This window comes from Umbelopsis ramanniana, assembly GCF_025399195.1.
Source record: "Umbelopsis ramanniana AG unplaced genomic scaffold K450scaffold_4, whole genome shotgun sequence".
NCBI classification, from domain to species: domain Eukaryota; kingdom Fungi; phylum Mucoromycota; class Umbelopsidomycetes; order Umbelopsidales; family Umbelopsidaceae; genus Umbelopsis; species Umbelopsis ramanniana.
The window spans coordinates 225,896-248,007 of record NW_026252090.1 but is presented as its reverse complement, the minus strand read 5'-3'; the positions used below and the strand labels follow the sequence as shown (position 1 = coordinate 248,007).

Genomic DNA, 22,112 nt, shown 5'->3' with positions numbered 1-22,112 from the left:
GCCGAACATTGATTTATAGAGTTAATATGTTATGCATAGAAGTAGCATAACTCTCATTCATTAACCACAGAGCCTCCACTTGCCGTCTTAGTAGTTTGGAAGAACCAACCGCAAGCAGTCACGTTACGCAACCGTCTGTCACTCCACAGCTGACAGCGTTTCGTACCGCCTCTTTTATCCCATCTACTAATCCACTATGAAAATATACTCCATTTCCGTTCTACGTAACGATGGTGGATCTGCACATCCCTTGGCAGCAGAGTACAACCTCGCCGAATTTGGTTATTTTCAACGTTCAAGGTATAATTTGAAAACATGGTTGTGTTTGTCGTCAGACTGAAATTCAACTGACCCATCCTCTCTTCGATCCCACTAGTGTCCAAGAGTTCATGGGCTTCTTCTCTAAAACCGTCGCTGAACGAACATTAGCAGGACAACGTCAAAGTGTTGACGAAAGCAGTAAGTTGATTGAATGAGACCGAAACTGATCTCTCTAAACATAGCATTGACTCCAAACTGTTGTTACTAGACTATGTCGGACATGTGTATGCTAGAGCTGAGGGAGTTGCTGGTGTTGTGATTACAGACAAAGAGTACCCAGCACGTGTTGCCTTCTCGCTTTTGAACAAAATATTGGACGAATTCATCATGCGTTACCCCGTTGAAAAATGGTCCGGTACCGTTCAATATCCCGAACTTGCTGAATATCTCAAGAAATACCAAGATCCCAAGCAAGCTGATTCGATCATGAAGGTCCAAAGAGACTTGGATGATACCAAGGTTATTCTCGTAAGTTGTTCAAAAACCCTTTGACAGACCGGAAAAGCTCCATTCACTAAAGTAACTAATTTCGAAAATGTGACAGCATAAAACCATTGAAGGTGTCCTTCAACGTGGTGAAAAGTTGGATTCTCTTATAGAGCGATCAGAAGAACTGTCAAGTCAGTCCAAAGTATTTTATAAAACTGCCAAGAAGACAAACTCTTGCTGCGTGGTCATGTAGTATAGACCTCGTTATTGTATTATCTACCAATTTCATTACTCAATTTGCTATAAACTTCTTTCTTAATGCAAATTTATGCTGCTCGACTGAATGCAGTCTTGTATTTTTCATGAACCTTTGTACAGTGCTTGAAAGAATGAAGGGAAAGACGATGCTAAAAATGACAACAACAAAAAACATTACTTTCCAGATCTAACGAAACCAATACAACTGACAGAAATCAAATTGAATATATGCGTGAAAATAATTTGTGAATGGAGGAAAATCCAAAATTGAGAAAAGTAAGTCTCGAAACTGTTAAGTTATCGACGAGGTGAGAAGGTTGAAAGCCGTCTATCAAAAAATGAGAATCCGCTGTTGCTTTTTTTACGCTCGTGTTGAATGGGTGATGGTTGTGTCGACCACGCCTCTGTTTCAACGTTCCCAATCGCACCCCAGCTATGTCGGGGGTGACGAACTTCCAATTCATCTTGCGAAAGCAGACTATCCCATGGTTGTTGAGACTTTGCGTTGAACATACTCAATGGTCGTTCCGTTGCCGAAGAAGGTGGAGCGATAGGTGTCCTGGTGTTGTTATATAAATCCCAGCGCAGATAAGGTGCAGACGCAATCGGGTGTTCGGGAAGATTAGGTCGCATTTCGCTGTTATCAAACTTTGGTACTAGTCCAAGAGCATTTCCTTTAGTAGGGAGAAAGCCTTCGCCTCCTCGAAAAAGGGCATTAAGGACATCGGGATGTTGATAATTGCCTGTCTTTGCATCGAATCCCATAGACACCGGTCTACCGCTAAAGAGGACCGACTCTGAAGACAAGGATGGTTGTGGCCGCGGTACAATGTCAAGCTCCAAGCCAGATGAAAAGGGTGAATACCAACTTTGCCGTTTTTCATTGTTGGACACAACTGACGATTGGGATAGTGCAGGAGAAACTGGTGATTGTGGTGATGAGATCACTGCGGCGGTGCGTTGCTCGGCAACAGGGCTAGGAGCCGATGTACTGGCAGCAACATTAGCATAGGTGATATTGGTGTTTGATACTCGAGGCGACGACTTAGGCGTTCCTTGAACGTCGTCACACACAACGTCTTCGCAACTAACGGAGGTCAATTTGGGAGACAATTTAGAAGTAGTACGAACGGGTTCATGCGCCTGAGAATGATGGTTATGACGATGTGTAAATTTTTCATTTCCCGCTTTCGGGTTTGATTTTGGTCCTGATGAAGTGTATTGTTCATCTGAAGTTTTCCTAGTGGGTTTCTTTACATGTGATTGATCAGAGGCAGAATTGCATTGCTCCATCTGGGCCATCTTTTGGCGTTGAAGTTTTGCACCACCCCTGGTTCTTCTCCGTTTACGTTTTGCTGCTGTGATAAAATCATCATCAGCCTCGGCGAGATCGACTGTGCTGGCTTCAGGAACTGCGTTCGTTTCCTCTGTGTGAGAAAAAGCGCTAGCATCGGTGGCAGCAAGGTTCTCAACCGAGTCAGTCCTCGTGGAGTGATCTTCAGTTGGTGATTCGGTGGTACTTTCGTATGAGTCGTTGTTGTTCGTTATAATAGGTGGTGATACTTCTTCCTTGGAGTCCGTCATAATATGATTGTCTTCGAGATTCTTTTCCTCTTCCTCCACGGAAGGTGTTTGAGTTGGTGTGGGCTTGGAAGTGCTGCTTACCCTTTTCGATGATTGTCGTGCTGAACTAGGTGGATGACGTTGTCTCGGTTGTGATAAAGGAGAAGATACTTTGGTTATATTGGTAGGTTTTTTGGGGGTACGGGTTTGTGTTGGGAAATTCCCAGCAGAAGCAGTTGCATCGTGCTCTTCATCACTTGAAAATAGGCTGTCCAACGTATCCATGTTATTAGCATTGACAGTCGGTTCCCGATATAGTTTCCAGCAGTGAATCATATACAATTTAGCCTTTTCCACCGCAATAGGGTTCGCCTGTAAATGTCAGAAGTGTCAGGAATATTCTCCCCTCCCTTTATTTTTGAAAATAACAATCGAATGCCCCTTACCTTGACAAACCACCATGTAAGCATTATAACGGCTATTATAACCAGTACGTAAGCCAAAGGTGCCAAGACTGAGTGCAGGGCTGAGAAATTAGGTAATATTGGATGAAGCCATTTCTTTAGCTGTCCCAGGGTTCCGATGCAAAGAATGAGAAGTAATGAAATGAAGAATAGGGCTACTGGCAGGACCACCAGTATTGAGGTAATGCGCAAGCCTCGAGAGGTGCGCATTTCCCTAGTACTCAAGCCTTATTTCTTGCAACTTCGCAAGAATAGCAAAAAAGAAAAAACTTTTGGAATGAGGAAAGGTTGAGTCAATATGTCTCAGCCGAAACAAACCAGAGAAAAATTCAAAGAGCTTCAGTCACATTTTTTTTTCTGTCAAAAAACTAAAAAAAAAAAAAAAAATTTGCCCCCCAAATGAAATCATTTCCATGAGCTAAGATATGATTTTTATTTACAATAGGTAAAAACAAGACAGATAAGTAAAAACAGGTGGTAAATTTATTGCTGTTGTTGTCTGCGACGGTCACGCTCTTCAGAAATGGTGAGCTTGATACCCTTCTGCTTGGGAAGAGAGATCCAGGGCTTATTGCCTTGACCAATAACGAAGACGTTGGACATACGGGTAGCAAATTGACGGTCAAGGGAATCCTTAACGTGGACAATTTCAAAACCGCCGATGTGACGTTCACGGTGAACAATAACACCAACACGACCCATGTTACGACCTCCAGTAGCCATGCAGACGTTACCGACTTCGAACTTGATGAAATCAGAGATCTTGGCAGTCTCGACATCATAACGGATAGTGTCATTGGCCTTGATCAAAGGATCGGGGTAACGGATGGTACGGCCGTCATGGGTGATGACATAGGGAATGCCCTTAGCACCTAATTGGACCTTACGGACCTTGCAAAGCTTGTACTTGGATTCCTCCTCGGTAATGCGGTGGATAGTGAAGCGACCTTTCACGTCATAGATGAGACGGAAGTTCTCACCAGTCTTCTCAATAGAGATGACATCTTCATAGAAGATAAAGGCAGAGTTAATCATCCGTTATTCATCAAAGCTTTCACTTCCAATTGCATTTTCATCTTGAAGCCAGAAGCCAGATCCTCGCAACTTGCATGCCAGTTAGCAGAGCAAACAGCTTGCTTTACACTACAGAGAAAAAGAAAGGGAGGTGCCAAGGGGTATCGACTGATCACGTTCATCCGCAGAATCCTTACGACATATCATTTTTCGTCAATCCTTCTTAGCTGTCCTCCCTCTCCCCTCCCTGCTGTGGGGGAAGTACTGGGCAAGCCAGTGGAGGAGGGAGTTCCAGCTTCGGCAATCAAGTGAAAACACAAAAGGGTTGTAATATTTTTTAATTCAGATGAAATTGAACTTACCCATGAAACCGGCAGGGTAGGTGCTGTCAGTGCGAACCTTTCCATCGACTTTAACAAGACGTTGCATAAGGATGTTTTGGACTTCCTTTCCGTTCAAAGCATACTTCAGACGGTTACGCAAGAAGATGATAAGAGGAAGACATTCACGGGTCTTGTGGGGACCAGCGCTGGGCTTGGGAGCATATGAGCCTACGTGAATAACATTGGTTAGCAACTGTTTATATGTTATTCTGGTTACATTATGGGTTGCTTAAAAAACGGTGTAATGTTTTCGAGGGCCAGCTCAGAACAAAAATTTTCAACATAGTTATGTTCAGCCTGTTGAGCTTGACATAGATTTTTGTACATATCATCATAGTGCTGCTGTTTTGCGATAGTGTGTCGGGTATTCTTATTAAATACGAACATAGATGTTCCTACTTACCAAGGAGCTTGTCAAGCATCCAGTGCTTGGGAGCGTTAAGGCGCTTCATGTGCTTCTTAGGTCCGCGAGCCTGGTGTGAGCAGAAGACTGTTAGTTTAAAAATCTCATACATCCACGTCAATAGCTATCCATCCACATATCCATCCATCCATCCATGGAATATGTGATCGATAGATCGATCGATGATCAGATTATAACGTACCATAGTGTCAGATAGTAATCAAAGAGGAGGATGTTTGGATGGAACCTGTTCCCATCAAATTTAACCAATTTCAAAAATTTTCAAAAACCGACGTGCTTTTGTCATAAAAACTGTGTGAAATGGCAAAGATAGAGGCCGCTACTACTTAGTTTTCTCGGCAGAACAAAAAGTAGAAAAGACTATCAAATTATCTAAAGGTGGAATAACTAACTGCGTAACAAAATGGGGATGAGAGCAACAATTTCTTTATAATCGGAGGAAATGCTGTACAATGTTTTGGTTTTTGGTTCTTAGTAACCTTTGCCATGTTTTCATATTTTGTTCTTTATGCTATCGAGGTTAAACGCGCGTTCTCTAGATTGTGAAGCGACCAGTAGTTTCTGAAGGGCCCTTTGTTGCTGCATCACTATGTGGAGTAAATTCGAGGGGCATGTTGGGGATATTTAAAGTTTCCTTCAGCTTTTTGCTATATGATCGAAGGAAACGTTTCCAGTAATTAGCCAAAAAGTTACAATGAATATATTTCATAAGAAAAAAAAACACGTACCCAATACCATCGAGAACTTCTCTGTTATCGCTGGTTTTGGTCCACAAAGAAATTCTGAAAAACACCTTTCGGACGGAAACAACAGCACCAGTAACTTCATCTTCGTTGGGCAGCTGTTCACCTATGCATGCAAGCAACTATAAAGCAATGGTTCAATTATGTATTATATCTTCAAGGAGAAATAAACAATCAAAAATAAGTATACTTACAGTGTACAACCAGAGATCATTGATAGCTTCGCCAGTTCTGTTCTTGGGCAACTGTACGCTGAATTTACCACCGTGTTCGTTGGCAGGGTCTTCCCATTCAGGTCTGACACCTTTCTTGAACAAGTGGTAGTTTGAGCTGATGTCCAAGCGGCTAACTTTGACAATATTATTGAAGACCCTGAAAGAAATCGAAATCAGTACCCCTTGATACTATGAAACAAGCGAAATAATATCCAGGCTAATCTGGAATGCATCAACGTACGCCCAAAAGTCTTCGATCGTTTTAAATGTCACAATTTCCTTCAAATTCTGTGACCATGATTGAACATTTGCTTTCTTTCCAGGATTATCGAACCACAAGGTCCATTCGTTGTGAAGTGGGTGCTTGACATTATAGTTCATGCGATCATGAAAGATGGTGACAGGTTGATCGTCCTCGGAACCCTTGGTTTCGGTGGACTGGGTAGCATTTACATCGGAGGCAAGAGTAGCATCTACAGGTGCCGGTGTCGTTGGGTCAACACTTGGAGCAGTTTCAACGGCGGACATGTTGGAGATCAGACACTTTGCATCTGCAAAAAAAAATGAGTGTCTTTGACCACTCTCAGCGCTACCAGTGAGAGGCAAGCCACTAGTGACGTAACAATATTAAGTGAGCAAAATAAATAACTGAACAAATTTCAAATCGACACTGTACCAAGTTACAGTCATGACACTGGTCAAGAGAGGGATTCGTGTAAATAAATTATGGATTCCATATGCATTTGTCTATCTACCTATATAACGGTGTAGGCAATGAACGGCCATTCAAAACGATTTCCCATCTTTGGATTGGGTGGTGGTAGGTCAAATTTGACAAGACAGCTTATACGCGAAGCTACTTGATTTTTTCACGGTCATATTTGCATAATAAGTTCAAAGTTGCGAACAGCAATGAATGACTTCCGTTTAGAGTGTTAGGAAATCAAACTTCACTCCATAATTTTTGGTAGCTTGAAGCAGGACTTGTGATACACAATAGCAAAGTTGCTAAGTGATATACAAATGTTTACTTGAAACTTTTCGGTAACAGCAGCCATTCATGCTTGTTTTACCACGAAATATCATAATGCGACGAGACGAAACGAACATCTTATTATGAGAACATATATTGCACGATGTTGTTCACTTAGCCTAATCATATTGGCCATATTCACGCTCTGCTAGGCATAGCTTCTTATTTGAGGTCTTTTTCGCACTGCGACAGAGTTAACCACGAACTCTTGGGATCTGAATTCCTCATCCAGATGGCGGATATTTTTCACGACGAAAATCAAGAATACTTCCTTCAAAATGATGTCACCCAATGTCAGCGGTGGTTGTCGGACGGGAAGAAAAATACCCAAATTTTTTTTTTTTTTGTTCCCTCGGAAAGCGACCAATTTGATTCCCAAAGCTAACTGGCGTACTAGAAATACTGCCATTGTTACTGTAAAAAATTGAGAGAAAATTAACCATAGAGCAATAAAATAGTTATAAGAATGATTTTAAGTCAACGTTAAGAAACAAAAGCAGAGAAACTTCCTATAGCTCAAATCAGGCTTCATCAGATAGAGATCAATCGCAGTCACCAATTCAGACAGCCCCAATTTTTTTGCTCTGTTCCGGAATCGACGAGGGAAACGGGAAAACGCTCCCAGACGAAACCAATTCAAATTTTTTGTTCTTCTTATTTCCTCCCTTCTTCTCTATAATGTCTGCCAGACGCCAGCTATTGAGATCTTCTACCCAGCTTTCTGCTGCCCTTCGCACCTCTGCTCCTAAGGTTGCTGCTAGAACCACCCCTCTTTTGGTTCGTTCTTCTGCAAACGCTGCTCGCGCTTTCTCCACCACCAGGTAAAGTGTACCCGCCGAATGGGAAGCAATCTTTCTGCTTCAATCAGCTAATAGATGCTTTCTGATAATAGCTCCAACGGCTTCTATGCTCTTCGTGCTTTGCAACCCGCCACCTTGAAGGATGTCAGACTCTACAGCTCCAAGTGTACATATCTACTTAGTTTTTATACCATGCCACCCCGTTCATTGATGCTCATTACAGACTTTCATTTATCTAGCTTACCCATCACACACTGTCATCAACATGCCTGCTCTTTCACCTACGTAAGTAGTATTATTCAACCTTATACTAGGGACCACCTTTAAGCTGAATACCGTATTAATGCTTTGTGTTTACTTTCCCCCACCCTAGTATGACCCAAGGTAACATTGGTGCTTGGAACAAGAAGGTTGGTGACTCCATTGCTCCCGGTGAGGTTTTGGTCGAGATTGAGACCGATAAGGCTCAGATGGACTTTGAGTTCCAAGAAGAGGGTTACATCGCCAAGATTTTGACCCAACCCAACGCAAAGGAAGTCGCTGTTGGTCAGGTAAGCAACTTTCGCCATGCATTGCGGCAGTGTAGAACGCGTTTGATCAATTTTAACGTCTCATACTTGAATTTTTAGCCCATCGCTGTTTTGGTTGATGATGCCGACGATGTTGCCGCCTTCGAGGACTTCGTCGCCGAAGACGCTGGCGCTGCTCCCAAGGAGGAGGCTGCCGCTCCTGCTGAAGAGAAGAAGGAGGAATCTTCTGCTTCCAAGGCTGATGCCCCCAAGGCTGAAGCTAAGTCTGGTAGCTCTGACGGTAATTCATGATAGATAATTTTGGTGGATACGTGAAGCATTTATTTTTGCTAATATTATTTGAACGGTAGATCGCGTCAAGGCTTCTCCCATTGCCCAAAAGATTGCCAACGAACGTAAGATTGATTTGAGCCAAGTCAAGGGATCTGGACCTGGTGGCAGAATCGTCAAGGAAGACGTTGAAAACTACAAGCCTGGTACGTCCCTTGACTTTTATGAGTGAAATATCAAAGGTACAGGATTGCTAACCATTTTTTTTTGGCACATTATAGCTGCTGCTTCTGCCTCTAAGTCTGCTGCTGCTCCCAAGCCTGCTGCCGCCAATGCTCCTACCACTGCTGCTGGACCTGCTTTCACTGATGTCCCCACTACCAACATGCGCCGTGTTATCGCCACCCGTTTGTTGGAGTCCAAGACCACTATGCCCCATTACTATCTCACCTCTGAGATCAACATGGAGAAGATCAACAAGCTTCGTGAGGTTCTCAACGCCTCTGCCAACAATGAGTACAAGCTCTCTGTCAACGACTTCATCATTAAGGCTTCCGGTCTTGCTCTCAAGAAGGTTCCTGAGGTCAATGCCTCATGGCAAGGTGACTTCATTCGCCAATATCACAACTCTGATATCAGCGTTGCTGTCTCCACTCCTGCTGGTCTCATCACTCCTATTGTCGGTTCTGCTGACACCAAGGGTCTTTCTGCCATTTCCAACCAAGTTAAGGAGTTGGCCGGCCGTGCTCGTGAAAACAAGCTTCAGCCTCATGAATACCAAGGAGGATCTTTCTCCATCTCCAACCTTGGTATGTTCGGTATCCAGCATTTCCAGGCTATCATGCAACCTGGTCAAAGCGCTATCTTGGCTATCGGATCTACCATCAAGAGAGTTGTTCCCGATGAAACCAAGGAGAGCGGGTTCTCTGCACAAGCTGTTATGGAAGTCACTCTTTCTGCTGATCACCGAGTTATTGATGGTGCCGTTGGTGCTCAATGGCTTCATGCTTTCAAGACCTACATGGAGAACCCTTTGAAGATGTTGCTGTAAATACTTTAAAAGCTTCAGCATCTAATCATGTCTCCTAATTACCCTTATTGCTTTCCAAAAACCCCAAAACAAACCTCTTTTTCTTTCGCACTTTTGTGTTCATTATGACCCCTCTTTCTTTCTAAACCATCTGACCACTTTTCCACATAAAAAGGTTACGGTACATACATTCATCTTGTAAAAAGAAGATGGTGCCTACTACACAATGACAAGAATACTTGAATAAAATTTAAATGGCAAGCTTGCCTTTTCATAGATAAACAAAAGTGTGAATGATCCTTTTCTGGCCCATTGAATGACTCACGTGTTGAGGGTTATGCAATCGACGCACTTCGGCTAGAAAGAAAAAAAAAAAAAAACCTGGACTGACCATTTTTAATCTTTAAAGTCTTATCACTCTCATCATGGACAGAAATTCAGAAGGCAGACGAAATGCTTTCAAGAGCAAAGGAGTGTTCAAACCTGAAGAGATCAGAAGACGTCGAGAAGCGCAACAGGTCGAGATTAGAAAACAAAAGAGAGAAGAAAATTTGACAAAACGTCGCAATTTCAATGCTAATGAGTTTAGCGAAGACAGCGACGATGACATTGACATCAGCAATTCAGAGAATCAGGTAAGATTTTGGCTTCAGTGATATATCAAGAGTTCCATTCGATCTCAATCTCATCACCATCACACCTGCAGCTTGCCGAGATCTTGCCAGAGATGATCCAAAGCGTGTACTCCGATGATGTTGACGTGCAGCTTCAGGCTACCTCTCGATTCAGAAAGCTACTTTCCAAGGAGAAAAATCCTCCTATTGAAGAAGTTATTGCTTGCGGTGTTGTTCCTCGATTTGTTGAGTTCCTTCGATCACCCAATTCTAACGTGCAAGTGAGTACAAGGCAGGGGCATAGGTTCGGATTATAGATATCCTAATAGATATACTGATAACTGTTGATTCAAAGTTTGAAGCCGCATGGGCTCTCACAAACATCGCTTCCGGATCTTCACAACAAACTCAAATGGTCATTGATTCAGGTGCTGTTCCCTTCTTTGTCGAGCTTCTCAGCAATCCTGTCGCAGATGTCAAAGAACAGGTAAAAGAAAAAATAATAATTTACGCAAGAGTATATACTGTTGGCAAACAACCTCAGCCGACATTGCCGTTCTATTATACTAATTTTTTCGTGGTCTTGACAGGCTGTTTGGGCTTTAGGTAACATTGCTGGTGATAGTCCTAGATGTAGAGACTATGTCCTCCACCAAGGCGCTTTGCCCCCACTTTTGGCTCTCTTCACTGAAGATAGCAAGATTTCAATGCTGAGAAACGCAACTTGGACCTTGTCCAACTTTTGCCGTGGCAAGAATCCTCAACCTGACTGGAATTTGGTATGTAATGAACGACCCGTTTTTTTTTTTTTTTTTTTTCATTTGAAGTATCCAAAGTTCTCCATACTAAAGGCTTTCTCTGTTTCCGTCAATAGATATATCCGGCATTGCCAATATTGGCCAACTTAATACAGGCCACCGATGAGGAAATTCTGATCGATGCTTGCTGGGCCATTTCATATTTATCAGATGGACCAAACGAGCGCATACAAGCAGTGATTGAATCAGGCGTTTGCAGTCGACTTGTTGAACTTTTGAACCACCCTTCAACCACTGTGCAAACCCCTGCCTTGCGATCAGCAGGAAACATCGTTACCGGCGATGACATGCAAACCCAAACTATCATCAACTGTGGTGTCCTTACTGCTCTCTATCATTTACTCAGCAGTCCAAAAGAAGGCATCCGCAAAGAAGCATGCTGGACGATTTCCAACATTACTGCCGGTAATACCACTCAAATTCAGGCTGTGATCGAAGCCAATATGATATCTCCATTGGTTCATATTCTAAGCAGCGGGGATTTCAAGACCAAGAAAGAAGCTTGCTGGGCTCTTTGCAATGCCACTTCCGGTGGATTGAATCGACCTGAGCAGATTAAGTACCTCGTTAACGAAGGATGCATCAAACCTCTTTGCGATATCCTCAATTCTATGGACAATAAGATCATTCTTGTCGCTTTAGACGGCATTGAAAACATTCTGCGAGTTGGCGAGTTGGATCGTACTAACTCAGACGAAGGCCTCAACATGTATGCTATCATTGTTGAAGAATGCGGCGGTCTTGAAATTATTCAAGAGCTGCAAAACCACGACAATGAGGAAATTTTCAAGAAGGCCTACCACTTGATTGACCGATACTTCAGTGAAGATGAAGAAGAAGATGCTGATATGGTACCTGAAATGGATTCCAACAATGGATCCTTTGCCTTCCAGCAAGACGTAAACTTGCCTTCCGGAGGGTTCCAGTTTGGCTCCAAGCAATAAAAAAAATCAGACGCTTTATTTTTTTTCACTCTCATACAAATCCCAATATAAAAAAATAAAAAATATAAAAAAAAAATCCCCGTTCTTCCATTTTTTACACAAACCCTCACTCTTTTATTTGATTCAAATCCATATCAACAATATTTGGTATGACCTTGTTGCTCACCAAAACATGCCACTATGCCGTGCTGGTGGCTATCGAAGAAGGTGCGTGGACAGGTTTCGCTGTCTTTCAGGCGGTACTTCAACCATGGCCCATCGTTTTCTAATCCCATGCTGCATTCCAGGTCGTAATTTTCCTGACAATCCCGACCAGGATGTGTTTATCCAGTCAAGACTTAATCTAGTTCTGCCATCTGTGGTGGATGACTTGATTCCTCCAGCCACGCTTATAAATTCCGTACCCGTTTCAACCCATTCTCGTCCTGCCTGGCGCACCACGCTCGCATATTTTGTATCGGCCAAATTGTTACGCCGTCTGAGAAAACAAGGCGCTCAGGTACGCCTGGATGTAGCCACACTCAGCCTTGACAGTCGCCATGAAGTCATGGGTACAGTATCCTTGGATGTTAAGGACGCCAAAATGGTACTTATGAAAGATGGAAAGCGAGAACTGAGGGAAGTCGAAGCGTATGTCGTGGACAAGGGCAACTGGTTACCCTTATCCCCGCCAGCCGGTGCAAAGGCATCGCTTTCGTCACGAAATCCCGAGATCAAAGCCGGATTATTTGTTCTTGATATGCCGCAAGCTGTGAGTGATCTTGCAGCAAGGTCATCTACGCCCGTGCCTGCTACCTTCACGAAAAGGGCCCTGACCAAAACGGACCCTGGCTTAGAGCTGTGCTCAAGTAGTCAGATCATGGAGCATGATGATCACAGCCTAAGTCAGCTTTCATCGGAAGACGACGATGACGACGATGAGGATATTCCAAACCCTTCAAGGTCAAGCAGCTTATCCGCCAATAAAGCAAAACTCAAATCGTCCGGCATGCCGCGACGTGTTCAATCTCACAATAATATTAAACATATCGCCACGGAGTCGGAATATGTGCGAAAACGCTACTCCTCATCCGCATCCCAACCAAAAGTTAACCTGGAAAAACTTTCTACGGCCTTTACAGGCATGAAAATAGAACCGCATGGGAAACCTAGCCCTACTAATGGTACGACTACGGAACGACGACGACATGATCGAACGAGTTCAGAAACCTCTGCTACTACGGCTGCGTCCAATAATCAACTTCAAAGCCCCTCCTCCTCCTCTTCATCCTCAAGTCTCCCCTATCGCCAAATCGGAAAAGGGTCTAAACCAATCACTTTCTATTTCAATATTGTCCATGCAGACCATATCACCAGTCTCTTACGTGCCAAATCTTCTTATGCTCGCCGACGACCCCGACCTTTCTTCCGGTATCAATTTCTATCCAACATCATCACAGCTCCTGCTTCGTCACTCTCCTTAATTCAACAACGACAATTTAGAGATTCAAAAAACAAGGTGACATGCTGCTTTCATTTCCGTGGTCAGCCCCATGATATTCAGTCGTGGCTTACGCGACAACAAAAATTGGTGGTCACTTTGATTGTCAAATCCGATATGGACAACGAAGACGACGAAACTATCGGCGTTTGTGAAATCCCTCTATCCAGTGTTGCATTTTCGACTGCAAATGGACTTCAACGAGCCATCAATGATAACGAAGACTACTTCTATGGCTCTGTAGAACAGGATGCCATCGAACGAGTGTTGCCTGAACGAAGCTTTCCTGTGTACGACTTGCAGACGAGAGAGCTTTGTGTCTCTGCTCCTGAGGAGATTGCCCGTATCACTGTTCGCATGGGTTTAGTCGCTGGTTGGTGGAATAACGACGCCACAGCTAGTCAAAGGGAAGACCAGGGGCGGCTTAAATCGCATCGTTTGTCGTGGACTCGGTTGTCCTCTGAGAATGATCATGCCAACACTCTTAAGCGTGCGAATAGCAATGGTGCGGAACAATTTGAACAACTGCTGAAAAACAAAAAAATGAAACGCGCTGTAAGCGAACAGGGCTCGCCAAGACGATCCTCTTCTCGGCAGCAACCACTTCACGGTAAATTCATTGCCCCACGACCTATTGTGCCTTCCAGCTTTTCGTTCTCTAAAAGCGACGATCTCTCCATATCTGATTCCCTTGAGCAAGAGGAGCTGGATATGGAGGACGATCCACCCTCCGTCAATAGTCGACGACTCATGGAGCAAAGACAAAAGCGTCTTGAGAAGACCTTGTTACGTGGTCACTCGGATCTGGGGGCTTACCGCGAACGGCCAGTAAGCAGCTCGGATCGTAAGAAATCCATCGATGATGCGCTGATGCCACCACCTATGAACCTCTCGCAACACAGACGATTGAACAGAGCGCATACACATTCGTCATCGTGGACAACGGACTTGCTTGACCCCGTACCGTCTCTCACTGCTGACAGCGACACCATCAATGAGGAAATTGACGATCCTTATCAAGAGTCTTTGACCCAAATGTATTCAGAAGCTTTGGATTTAATGCGTGATCATTCAATGAGATGGAGCAAGGTGAAAACTTTGGTTACGAGCGAAGTAGATAGAGTTCTTCGTGAACGACAACGTCTAGCTGAATTTCGCAAGAACATAGAAGTGATGCTCAAGACAAAACGGGCAAGGGACCATGGTATTGCCAAACCGTCGTCCGTCAACCGTACCAAAATGGCCGAAAAAAGACTGTCTGGAAACTTTTCGTAAACCCCTCCCCGAACTGTGATTTTTAATGCTTTCATTTGTTTCTTATTGTCATCTTGTGTGTGCTTAATTACCATCAACCAAACACTGTAATTTTTTGATGTGTTGTATGGAAAAATCAGAAAAAGCCCCTTCTTTTTTCTTTCTTTTGCAATATTCCCCCTCAACCGAATTCTGTTAAATATCCCACTCTCTCCTTTACCCCATCTGTATCTCCATTTTTCTCTTTATTGCAAGGCACTGCGCTGTATTCTTCGTATATCTACCAATCTCTTATAAATATTACTCGTGTGAACAATGACTTCCGTATTATCCATATGCATTTATTATACTCGAGCTGAGAAAAACGAATAGTTGGTATTTCCGTCAAGTAAATTGAGTCTCATTATATAGAATATTGGTGTTATCAAATCAAACGTATGGTCCATGTTTTTAAAGCGCATTGGATAATATCATGGGAGGGCTAATCTTATCGACGACCTGCAGCATGAACCATTTAGTCTTTTGTACGGTTATAGGTCATAATGGGACTTATACACCTACCTGCTTTCCAACCAACTGCTCCACAATAGTCAAAGCAAATAAAAACGCTGTGCCAGGTCCACGGCTTGTAATGACATTTTGATCCACCACAACTCTGTCTTCCGAGTATTTGTATACTAAATGATGTAATTAGAAACATGAAGGCACACAATTCGCTACTGCTGAACTACAAAATCAATTGGCTTACCATCTTCGAGCTGATCCTTTACACTAGGATGTGACGTTACTTTATGGCCTTCTGGTACACCTGCAGATTTAGCAACAAGGGTGCCTAGATGGTACGATGGATTTGTGATTCAGTTCTAGACTCTCTTATAGAAGCGTTTCCTGGCAACAATTCTTACCAGCACAGATGAAGGCGACAATCTTTTGATTTTCGTAAAACGATGAGACAAGTTTCTGTACGAGTACACTTTCCGAGAGTACCTTTGCACCGCCGGCACCTCCTGGGATGATGATGGCATCAAAGTCATCCTATACATAGAGTGAGCAAGGATGCGAATCAAATAGCCCCAATCCACATCTATGCATACCTGATTCCAGCTGATACCAATGTGTTCGGCCTCCACGTCTGGTAGTATCTTAACGCCACGGCTACACTCTGCATAAGTACCGTTCTTTAGACCCACGCCAGCGGTCGTGACAGTGATCTCGGCTCGGCGTAAAACGTCCACGGGAATCACAAACTCCATTTCTTCTGTGCCATCGGCAAGTAAAACAAGTGCTTTTTTGCTGGTCATGGTTGTATTGGTTAGCTGTTGGAGATTCCACTTGGTTTTATACAAATATCCATGGTTAAGTACGCCAACGCCTTTTTATTGGTCACGTGTGGACTCTTTGGGTGAGAATGTGAACAAGTATGACGCGAAAGTTATGTAAAAAAAATACTGCAGGGCTGGTTAGCTATACATTATGGAAACTAAAGGCGCCACTGGCACTGTTTGCAGCTTGGGCACCAGCCTTGATGGCGCTCCAGGCTTGAGTTTGGTCTGTGAATGTTTCAAAATCGGTAGAGGACGGCTTGACGACTTCCCACAGCGACCATGGTACACCGTATCCATTTAGGGCCTGGATTTGAGAGGCCATACCGGAAGCTTTGGTAGCATCGTTACCAGTGACTCCCCACTCCTCCATCATGAGTAGTTTTCCTTGCTGTTTGGCTGTATTGATAGCTCCAGGCAAATTGCTATTGATTGCTGACGTGCCGTCGTAACTGTGGATACCAATGATATCAATGTCCGTACAATAGAAATTGTAGTAATTCAAGCTGTCAGTCCAGTCTGCGCCGCCACCAGTACTGACATAGATGCTGCTGCTGCCAAGCTACGCGGCATAGTGTAAGTGGGGATTAATTAACGCTGGAAGGAAAATGCATATACTAACTCACCGCAGTTCTGATTGTACCGGAGCGATGGCACCACCACTGTCGGAGGGGGATATTGTATTAAAGAAGCTGAACCTCACTCTTTTTCTTTCCCATTTCATACTATACCTGATTATCCGCCATATTCATGTGCCCCATTGCTTCGTTTTCTATGTTAAAAGCAAAGATACCATTCTATCAAAAATGACTTTGCATTAAGAACATGGAACGGCATATGTGATTTTGGGTAGCTTGTGCATTGGCTTACTGATAATTGAGACCATGGTGTACCATCAGTGTACTTGTGTGCCAAGATGTGCTTTAAGCGGTTGTCGTAGTCTGCAATTGCGTTGGCATTCGTGTAGAAGATAGAAGCATCGTTGGTAGCAGTGGCACAATTAGTAGTAGGGATGTTGTACTTGGAAACGTACACATCACTTTGCCAGCAACCTAGTTTTATGAAAGTTTATCAATGATACGAGGTGCATTCTGTTGAAAGAAATGGTGTAATTCATACCGAGAGCATATCGATCGTGAGGAGCAATAATGAGCTTGATACCTCGCGGCATAGCTTCAGAAATCAGAGTATCAATCATACCAAGGATAGTATCATCCCAATTGCCGGGTGTTCCAACTTCAACATCGTTTACAGCGCTGTTAGTGCATCCTTTGATATTTTGAGCTACCTCAGTAATGAAAATTCGCAATGTCTTCAGTCCAGCCGCTTGCATAGCATCCAATACAGCAAGACGATCACTTTGTTGAAGAGTGTACACTGTTCACAAATAAGTTAAATAATTCCGCTTGTCAAAATATGAAAGCAATTACTTACAAAAGTACGAGCTTGCGCCTGCAAAACTATTGGCAGATACACCAATTACACCACTGCTGACAATGGTTGACACGGCTCCAAGTAATTTAAATAAGCTAATCTTCATTTCGAAAGTAGTTGTTTGTAAGGTCCCACTACTAATGTAAGGCATGCAGAATATATACTTTTTTCATTCAAATTTTTATTTCCATGATATCTGTACAATCCGAAGTGTTCAAGCATTACCCAATGGCCTGGTATATAAAGGGTTCAGTATTAAAGTTTTTTAGCAATCCGGTGGGTACAAGCAATGAAGTCGTTATAACATATTGGGGTATTGTTATTTGTACAATTCACGTTATATGATCTTAGTACCACATGAAAAAGCGATACGATCAAACATTGTGCTGCTTCATTTTACTCAGGGTAACGGACCACAATGTGGGGAAAAAGCTAAATTGGGCTGCATTGGCAAGGTACCTGGACGAATTGACTCATCAAAGGCCGCCTTGCCATATACAGCGTGCAATATGTGCGCATTATCCTTGCTTGGAGTTGTACAGACAATGAAAGAATAAGGTTCTCCCGTCCGATAAATGTTGGGAGATTCCGATCTACATCATCCATATTGCGCACACATCGATACTATGAATATCATTGTGCCCATCTACATGTGCTTTTCTTACGCTCAAAAACCATGGTCACATTAAGATTCCATTGGCCGAAAGGAATCGACTCGACACGATTGATTTTAATGATGGAAGCAGTTCTGTATCAAGTCATGCAAGTAATAAATTGCCATGAAATTATTCTGGTACCCTTCACGTGCTTCAGAACAAAATTGCAAACGAGAAAGTTGAATATACAGTAGTTATCACTCTGCCCATCGACTAATAGGGCGGCAAATACAGCTAAAATTTAATAACAAATTTAAAATTAACACTTAGTAATTGATGTTGACATTTTTACAATAAAAGACAGTACTAGTATGATGTTGTAAGTCTATAGAAGGTAGTCGATTCTATTTATCCATCACGGTTCTAGGATTCATGTGGAAACCGCGTCCACAATTGGCAGTGGAATCTTCTTTGTGAGCTAAGACAGTCCGCCAAATGATGTGTGTATCGACTACGGAGAGTAGCTCCTGCTTTACCGCCAACATCACATCATCATAGTCTTCTTCGGACAATTCTGCAACCGAACACACCATATTTTTGCAGGATCGAAATTCTGATAGTAGATATAACGCCAAAAGTCTAGCAATGCAACTTTTCCATCGCTTGCCAACTGGGATAGCCACAGTCCACGTGCATGCTGAAGACGCCTGTGTAGCAAACCAAGATGTATTGATGAGCGATGGTAGACAGTGTGCTAGCTGAGCGTTTATACCAATGCACTCGAACGCTTTGGCATCTGCAAAAAGTCAATTTTAGCAACAGGTCAGAAAAAAAAATTTGGACATATATATAAGGGCTTTTTACGGATCTTACATAAGTTAAGAAATCTACGAGTGACGGGCCCAGAGTTTTTAAGCTCGACATCTGTAGGAACATTTAGTAAGAGCCATTACAATCACCATTCGCAATCCAGGTATGCGTTTACCTGGCTCAGCAATTTCTAGATATCCCCCTGGCTTTAGTATTCGATAGCTGTCATTGATGAGAGATCTGTAGCTATTCTCGCTAAGTTCGAGCTGCGATGGAGAGTGATAGTAAAGATTATTTAACCGAAAGGGGGTCAGGTATCATTTATCAGATGCACATTGTATGTCTAAACTTACAGTCATATTTCGTACAAATACATAGTCGAATGATTCATTTTCAAACGGAAGACCAGCCAAAACTGTTGAAAAAGTATTAGCAACTATCAGCAACCACAAAATTAAAACACAATGTAAAAAAAAGCTCATACCATCCACTGTTTTAAAACTGCAATTTTCAGGTATATTGTCATGGCCTATTCCAGGGCATAAAAGATCGATACCAACGACTTCACAACGCGGATAAGCAGTAGCCATTTCGATAGCCCATATTCCTGATCCTGAGCTTTTGATATGCAGCGAGAACAATAAGATGGTGTGGAAAAAATATAGCTTTCAGTTCTGTGATCTGTAAAGACAAGTATTTTCTCCAAATTTTATATTAACTCACCCAATGTCCAAGATTCTTCCAACGCCACTAGACCGCGGCTGTAACGGCGCAGTGTGAAATCTAGAATGCATTAAGCTTTCAATTGGGCGATCGTCCTATTTGATGATGCGGCCAGCGTTCTTTGACATACCCGTTCATTACATATCGCATAATGTAATGGATGACATTTTCTTTGTTCGTCTGCTGCTTGCCGGAAGGGACAGGGAACGTGTTGGTAGGTCTTTGCATCCAGCTGAAATCAGACAAAATAGTGGACTCCAGCGTATCCCCCCCAGTGGTCATCTCCACAGGGAAATACTCCTTGTCTGCACTCTGTTGGTAGCTGAGTCTGTGGTAGTGGAAGTGCTCTTCCACCTGAGTGCTACCAGTTGAAGCGGAGGCGTTGCTCATTTTGCGAATCGATGCGCCATCCATGAAATCGTCTTCCGTTCTCATGGACGATCGGCGACTGATGTCCAGGTCAGTGACCAGGTTGGGTTGGGTGGGCCAGTTAGCCATTGGTGGAATTTTCACCAGCGTTGTCACCTGCTTTTCGTTATTGGACCGAGCTAATTTATCATCGGTTGAAGGCTGATGGCGTATATGACTCTTGGGTGACGACGGTGGGAGTTCCAACTTGGAACAAAAGGTACCCATGGTAGGAGGTATCGTGATCGGACGCAGCAAACAAGAGGTGTCAGTAACAAGGGATGATATGGATCCCAAAAATAATGATCATGTCGTGGCCAAAAAGGCAGTAAAATTTAGGGTAATCCGGTATGTGGCTACCGTGCGTTGAGAGGCATTAGGAGGTCCCCTTTAAGGAGAGCTATCGTGTGCTCTCAGCAACATGACGAAAGTGAGTATAGGAGGAAAGATCGTTGTGTGAGTTTTTTTTTTCTTGGGTATTTTTATAGAGAAAGAATCATTATGTTCGCTGTTGTCAAATGAATAAGAAACATAAAGAAAGAGTGAATTAATATACATCATTTCCATTTAGATATTTTTCAAATGCATGGACATTCTTAAAAACACTCGAATGGAAAGCTTGGTGAAGTTATCAGAATACAGGAAGGACGAAGTAATCGTATAGAACGGGTGCAAATAGAAAATTCCAATGTTGGGATAAAAAAAAATGAAGGAGTTGATGAAAAGGCATAAATATCTCATTACAAAGCAAAGAAAACGTGATAGTGGAATGAACGGAACAAACGAGAAAATAAAGAGAGCTTAAAAGATATGAAAGATTGATATACTTGGGGTAAAGATATACTTTGCTAAAAGCCTATCTAGACGTCTGCACCTCGAGGATTAGCGTCGATATGTAAATTTCCAAATTGTTGTTGAAACTGCAATGAGCCTGTACGCTGATGGGGTTGTGGACGACGGTTGGATTCATTTAAGTTAAGCGACTGTTGTTGACTACGTAGCGGAACAGGTGCTGAAGCACCATAAGATGGGTGTTGTTGGTACTGCGGTGGGAATACATTCATATCGTTGGTGGGAGCTTGTACAGAACGACCTAGTTGTAAAGTATCAAAATCTACATATTCTCCGCTCTTGGCAGCTTCAAGCATTGTTTCCAATTCTTTGATTCTAGCTTGGTATCTGGCAGCATCACTTCTTAAGTTTCTGATATGATCGACTGACATCTTCAAGATCGTTCCCTTATTGATGGCCTTCTGTACTGAGCCACTTGCTGCACCAGGTGTTGTTACCACATTGGTTGAACCGGGGGGTGGATTGTCTAATAGGTGCTCAGGTAGTAACAGTGACAATTCTAGCAACATAGTTGAAGTCAACACGCGCTCTAGGTGAGTTGATGTTTTTGTCACAGCTGCTTACCTTGTATTTTATCATTAATATTATCTCTCCTCCGTCTTTCCACTGCATTGTGAGATTCGCGTCTTCGTCGGCGTTTTTCAAACATTTGTTGTAAGCTGAATAAAAAAAAAAAATTAGAGTTAGGATATAGGTCAGAGCGTAAAAAATTGAGAGTTTTCCCAAGCAAATCAGGCCATGTTCATTGATAAGATAACTCACTTTCTCTGAGCTGCCTCATCATCATCAGCGGTCCCAAAACCGTCCATCGGAGTGGAAGTGGAAGGAGAGACGATGATGTCTCTGCCCCCGAACATATTTTGACTGAATGAAGAACCAGTAGAGTCCAAGCTGGTACCAAACCAGGCTTGTGAGTTCGCAGGATCGAATGAGGATGAGGAAGGGCCGGCAGAGAGCGGTGGGCTCATGACGGAGCTGAAACTGCTTTGGCGGCGACGGGCTATAGCGGCAGGAAGAGTAGGATGACTGGAAGAGTAGCTTTGCATGGGCATGGCATTAACGCTGGTATGGGCTGACAAGCCATTGAGGGATTGCTCTTGATCAAAGAATTGTTGTTGTTGATTTGGAGAGTACATTGTGGAAAACAAGCAATGGCACAGTCAGTGCCTTGAATGGAAATACAGCTACTCGGAAGAAGAAGGGACAAGGGCGGGAATAAAAAAAAAGAGAAAGAAGACAAGCGGAAGGAAGCCGTTCAAGGAGAAACTTATTGAGGCTTTTCACACCAGGTAAGAAGTTTCCAAATCCTATTGTTCAAGCTTAAAGAAATAGACCATGGAAGCAATCGTCATCAACTTTCCATTGTCCAATCACAATCAG

General features: G+C 43.0%; 11 protein-coding genes across 11 annotated transcripts; 4 read left to right on the top strand and 7 right to left on the bottom strand.

Annotated features, from left to right (window-relative positions):
- Positions 1-97: 97 nt before the first annotated feature.
- On the top strand, positions 98-1,064 carry K450DRAFT_221829 (uncharacterized protein). Its single transcript, XM_051585796.1, has 4 exons — positions 98-300; positions 377-459; positions 530-789; positions 866-1,064. The coding sequence occupies exons 1-4, from the start codon at positions 197-199 to the stop codon at positions 1,001-1,003; spliced, it is 585 nt and encodes a 194-aa protein (XP_051448588.1). The 5' UTR covers positions 98-196; the 3' UTR covers positions 1,004-1,064.
- Position 1,065: 1 nt separating this feature from the next.
- K450DRAFT_221828 (uncharacterized protein) lies at positions 1,066-2,950 on the bottom strand. The gene has a single exon (XM_051585795.1). The coding sequence runs from the start codon at positions 2,905-2,907 to the stop codon at positions 1,306-1,308; it is 1,602 nt and encodes a 533-aa protein (XP_051448587.1). The 5' UTR covers positions 2,908-2,950; the 3' UTR covers positions 1,066-1,305.
- Positions 2,951-3,442: 492 nt separating this feature from the next.
- On the bottom strand, positions 3,443-5,070 carry K450DRAFT_221813 (uncharacterized protein). Its single transcript, XM_051585794.1, has 4 exons — positions 5,038-5,070; positions 4,836-4,905; positions 4,412-4,600; positions 3,443-4,039 (listed from the first exon to the last, which is right to left on the bottom strand). The coding sequence occupies exons 1-4, from the start codon at positions 5,038-5,040 to the stop codon at positions 3,519-3,521; spliced, it is 783 nt and encodes a 260-aa protein (XP_051448586.1). The 5' UTR covers positions 5,041-5,070; the 3' UTR covers positions 3,443-3,518.
- Positions 5,071-5,153: 83 nt separating this feature from the next.
- K450DRAFT_221810 (uncharacterized protein) lies at positions 5,154-6,364 on the bottom strand. Its single transcript, XM_051585793.1, has 4 exons — positions 6,056-6,364; positions 5,794-5,971; positions 5,585-5,721; positions 5,154-5,503 (listed from the first exon to the last, which is right to left on the bottom strand). Exons 1-4 carry the CDS (start codon positions 6,340-6,342, stop codon positions 5,392-5,394), a joined length of 714 nt encoding a protein of 237 aa, XP_051448585.1. The 5' UTR covers positions 6,343-6,364; the 3' UTR covers positions 5,154-5,391.
- A 1,093-nt stretch (positions 6,365-7,457) lies between these two features.
- Positions 7,458-9,774, top strand: K450DRAFT_221794 (uncharacterized protein). The gene is made up of 7 exons (XM_051585792.1): positions 7,458-7,813; positions 7,887-7,932; positions 8,021-8,198; positions 8,277-8,457; positions 8,528-8,653; positions 8,729-9,347; positions 9,505-9,774. Exons 1-7 carry the CDS (start codon positions 7,723-7,725, stop codon positions 9,521-9,523), a joined length of 1,260 nt encoding a protein of 419 aa, XP_051448584.1. The 5' UTR covers positions 7,458-7,722; the 3' UTR covers positions 9,524-9,774.
- A 62-nt stretch (positions 9,775-9,836) lies between these two features.
- K450DRAFT_221789 (uncharacterized protein) lies at positions 9,837-11,937 on the top strand. Its single transcript, XM_051585791.1, has 5 exons — positions 9,837-10,112; positions 10,184-10,372; positions 10,447-10,578; positions 10,682-10,870; positions 10,966-11,937. The coding sequence occupies exons 1-5, from the start codon at positions 9,903-9,905 to the stop codon at positions 11,851-11,853; spliced, it is 1,608 nt and encodes a 535-aa protein (XP_051448583.1). The 5' UTR covers positions 9,837-9,902; the 3' UTR covers positions 11,854-11,937.
- Positions 11,938-11,951: 14 nt separating this feature from the next.
- K450DRAFT_221784 (uncharacterized protein) lies at positions 11,952-15,097 on the top strand. The gene has a single exon (XM_051585790.1). The coding sequence runs from the start codon at positions 12,026-12,028 to the stop codon at positions 14,606-14,608; it is 2,583 nt and encodes an 860-aa protein (XP_051448582.1). The 5' UTR covers positions 11,952-12,025; the 3' UTR covers positions 14,609-15,097.
- Positions 14,823-15,969, bottom strand: K450DRAFT_221782 (uncharacterized protein). Its single transcript, XM_051585789.1, has 5 exons — positions 15,682-15,969; positions 15,493-15,622; positions 15,336-15,419; positions 15,149-15,264; positions 14,823-15,085 (listed from the first exon to the last, which is right to left on the bottom strand). The coding sequence occupies exons 1-5, from the start codon at positions 15,886-15,888 to the stop codon at positions 15,038-15,040; spliced, it is 585 nt and encodes a 194-aa protein (XP_051448581.1). The 5' UTR covers positions 15,889-15,969; the 3' UTR covers positions 14,823-15,037.
- K450DRAFT_204653 (uncharacterized protein) lies at positions 15,970-17,449 on the bottom strand (the record flags this gene model as incomplete). Its single annotated transcript, XM_051584726.1, has 6 exons — positions 15,970-16,471; positions 16,536-16,571; positions 16,641-16,706; positions 16,780-16,961; positions 17,029-17,286; positions 17,344-17,449. The coding sequence occupies 6 exons, from the start codon at positions 17,447-17,449 to the stop codon at positions 16,052-16,054; spliced, it is 1,068 nt and encodes a 355-aa protein (XP_051448580.1). The 3' UTR covers positions 15,970-16,051.
- A 756-nt stretch (positions 17,450-18,205) lies between these two features.
- On the bottom strand, positions 18,206-20,189 carry K450DRAFT_221777 (uncharacterized protein). Its single transcript, XM_051585788.1, has 7 exons — positions 19,603-20,189; positions 19,473-19,532; positions 19,234-19,367; positions 19,103-19,164; positions 18,925-19,015; positions 18,813-18,863; positions 18,206-18,735 (listed from the first exon to the last, which is right to left on the bottom strand). Exons 1-7 carry the CDS (start codon positions 20,106-20,108, stop codon positions 18,344-18,346), a joined length of 1,296 nt encoding a protein of 431 aa, XP_051448579.1. The 5' UTR covers positions 20,109-20,189; the 3' UTR covers positions 18,206-18,343.
- Positions 20,190-20,593: 404 nt separating this feature from the next.
- Positions 20,594-22,094, bottom strand: K450DRAFT_221769 (uncharacterized protein). Its single transcript, XM_051585787.1, has 3 exons — positions 21,495-22,094; positions 21,297-21,391; positions 20,594-21,231 (listed from the first exon to the last, which is right to left on the bottom strand). The coding sequence occupies exons 1-3, from the start codon at positions 21,866-21,868 to the stop codon at positions 20,741-20,743; spliced, it is 960 nt and encodes a 319-aa protein (XP_051448578.1). The 5' UTR covers positions 21,869-22,094; the 3' UTR covers positions 20,594-20,740.
- Between the last annotated feature and the right edge of the window lie 18 nt (positions 22,095-22,112).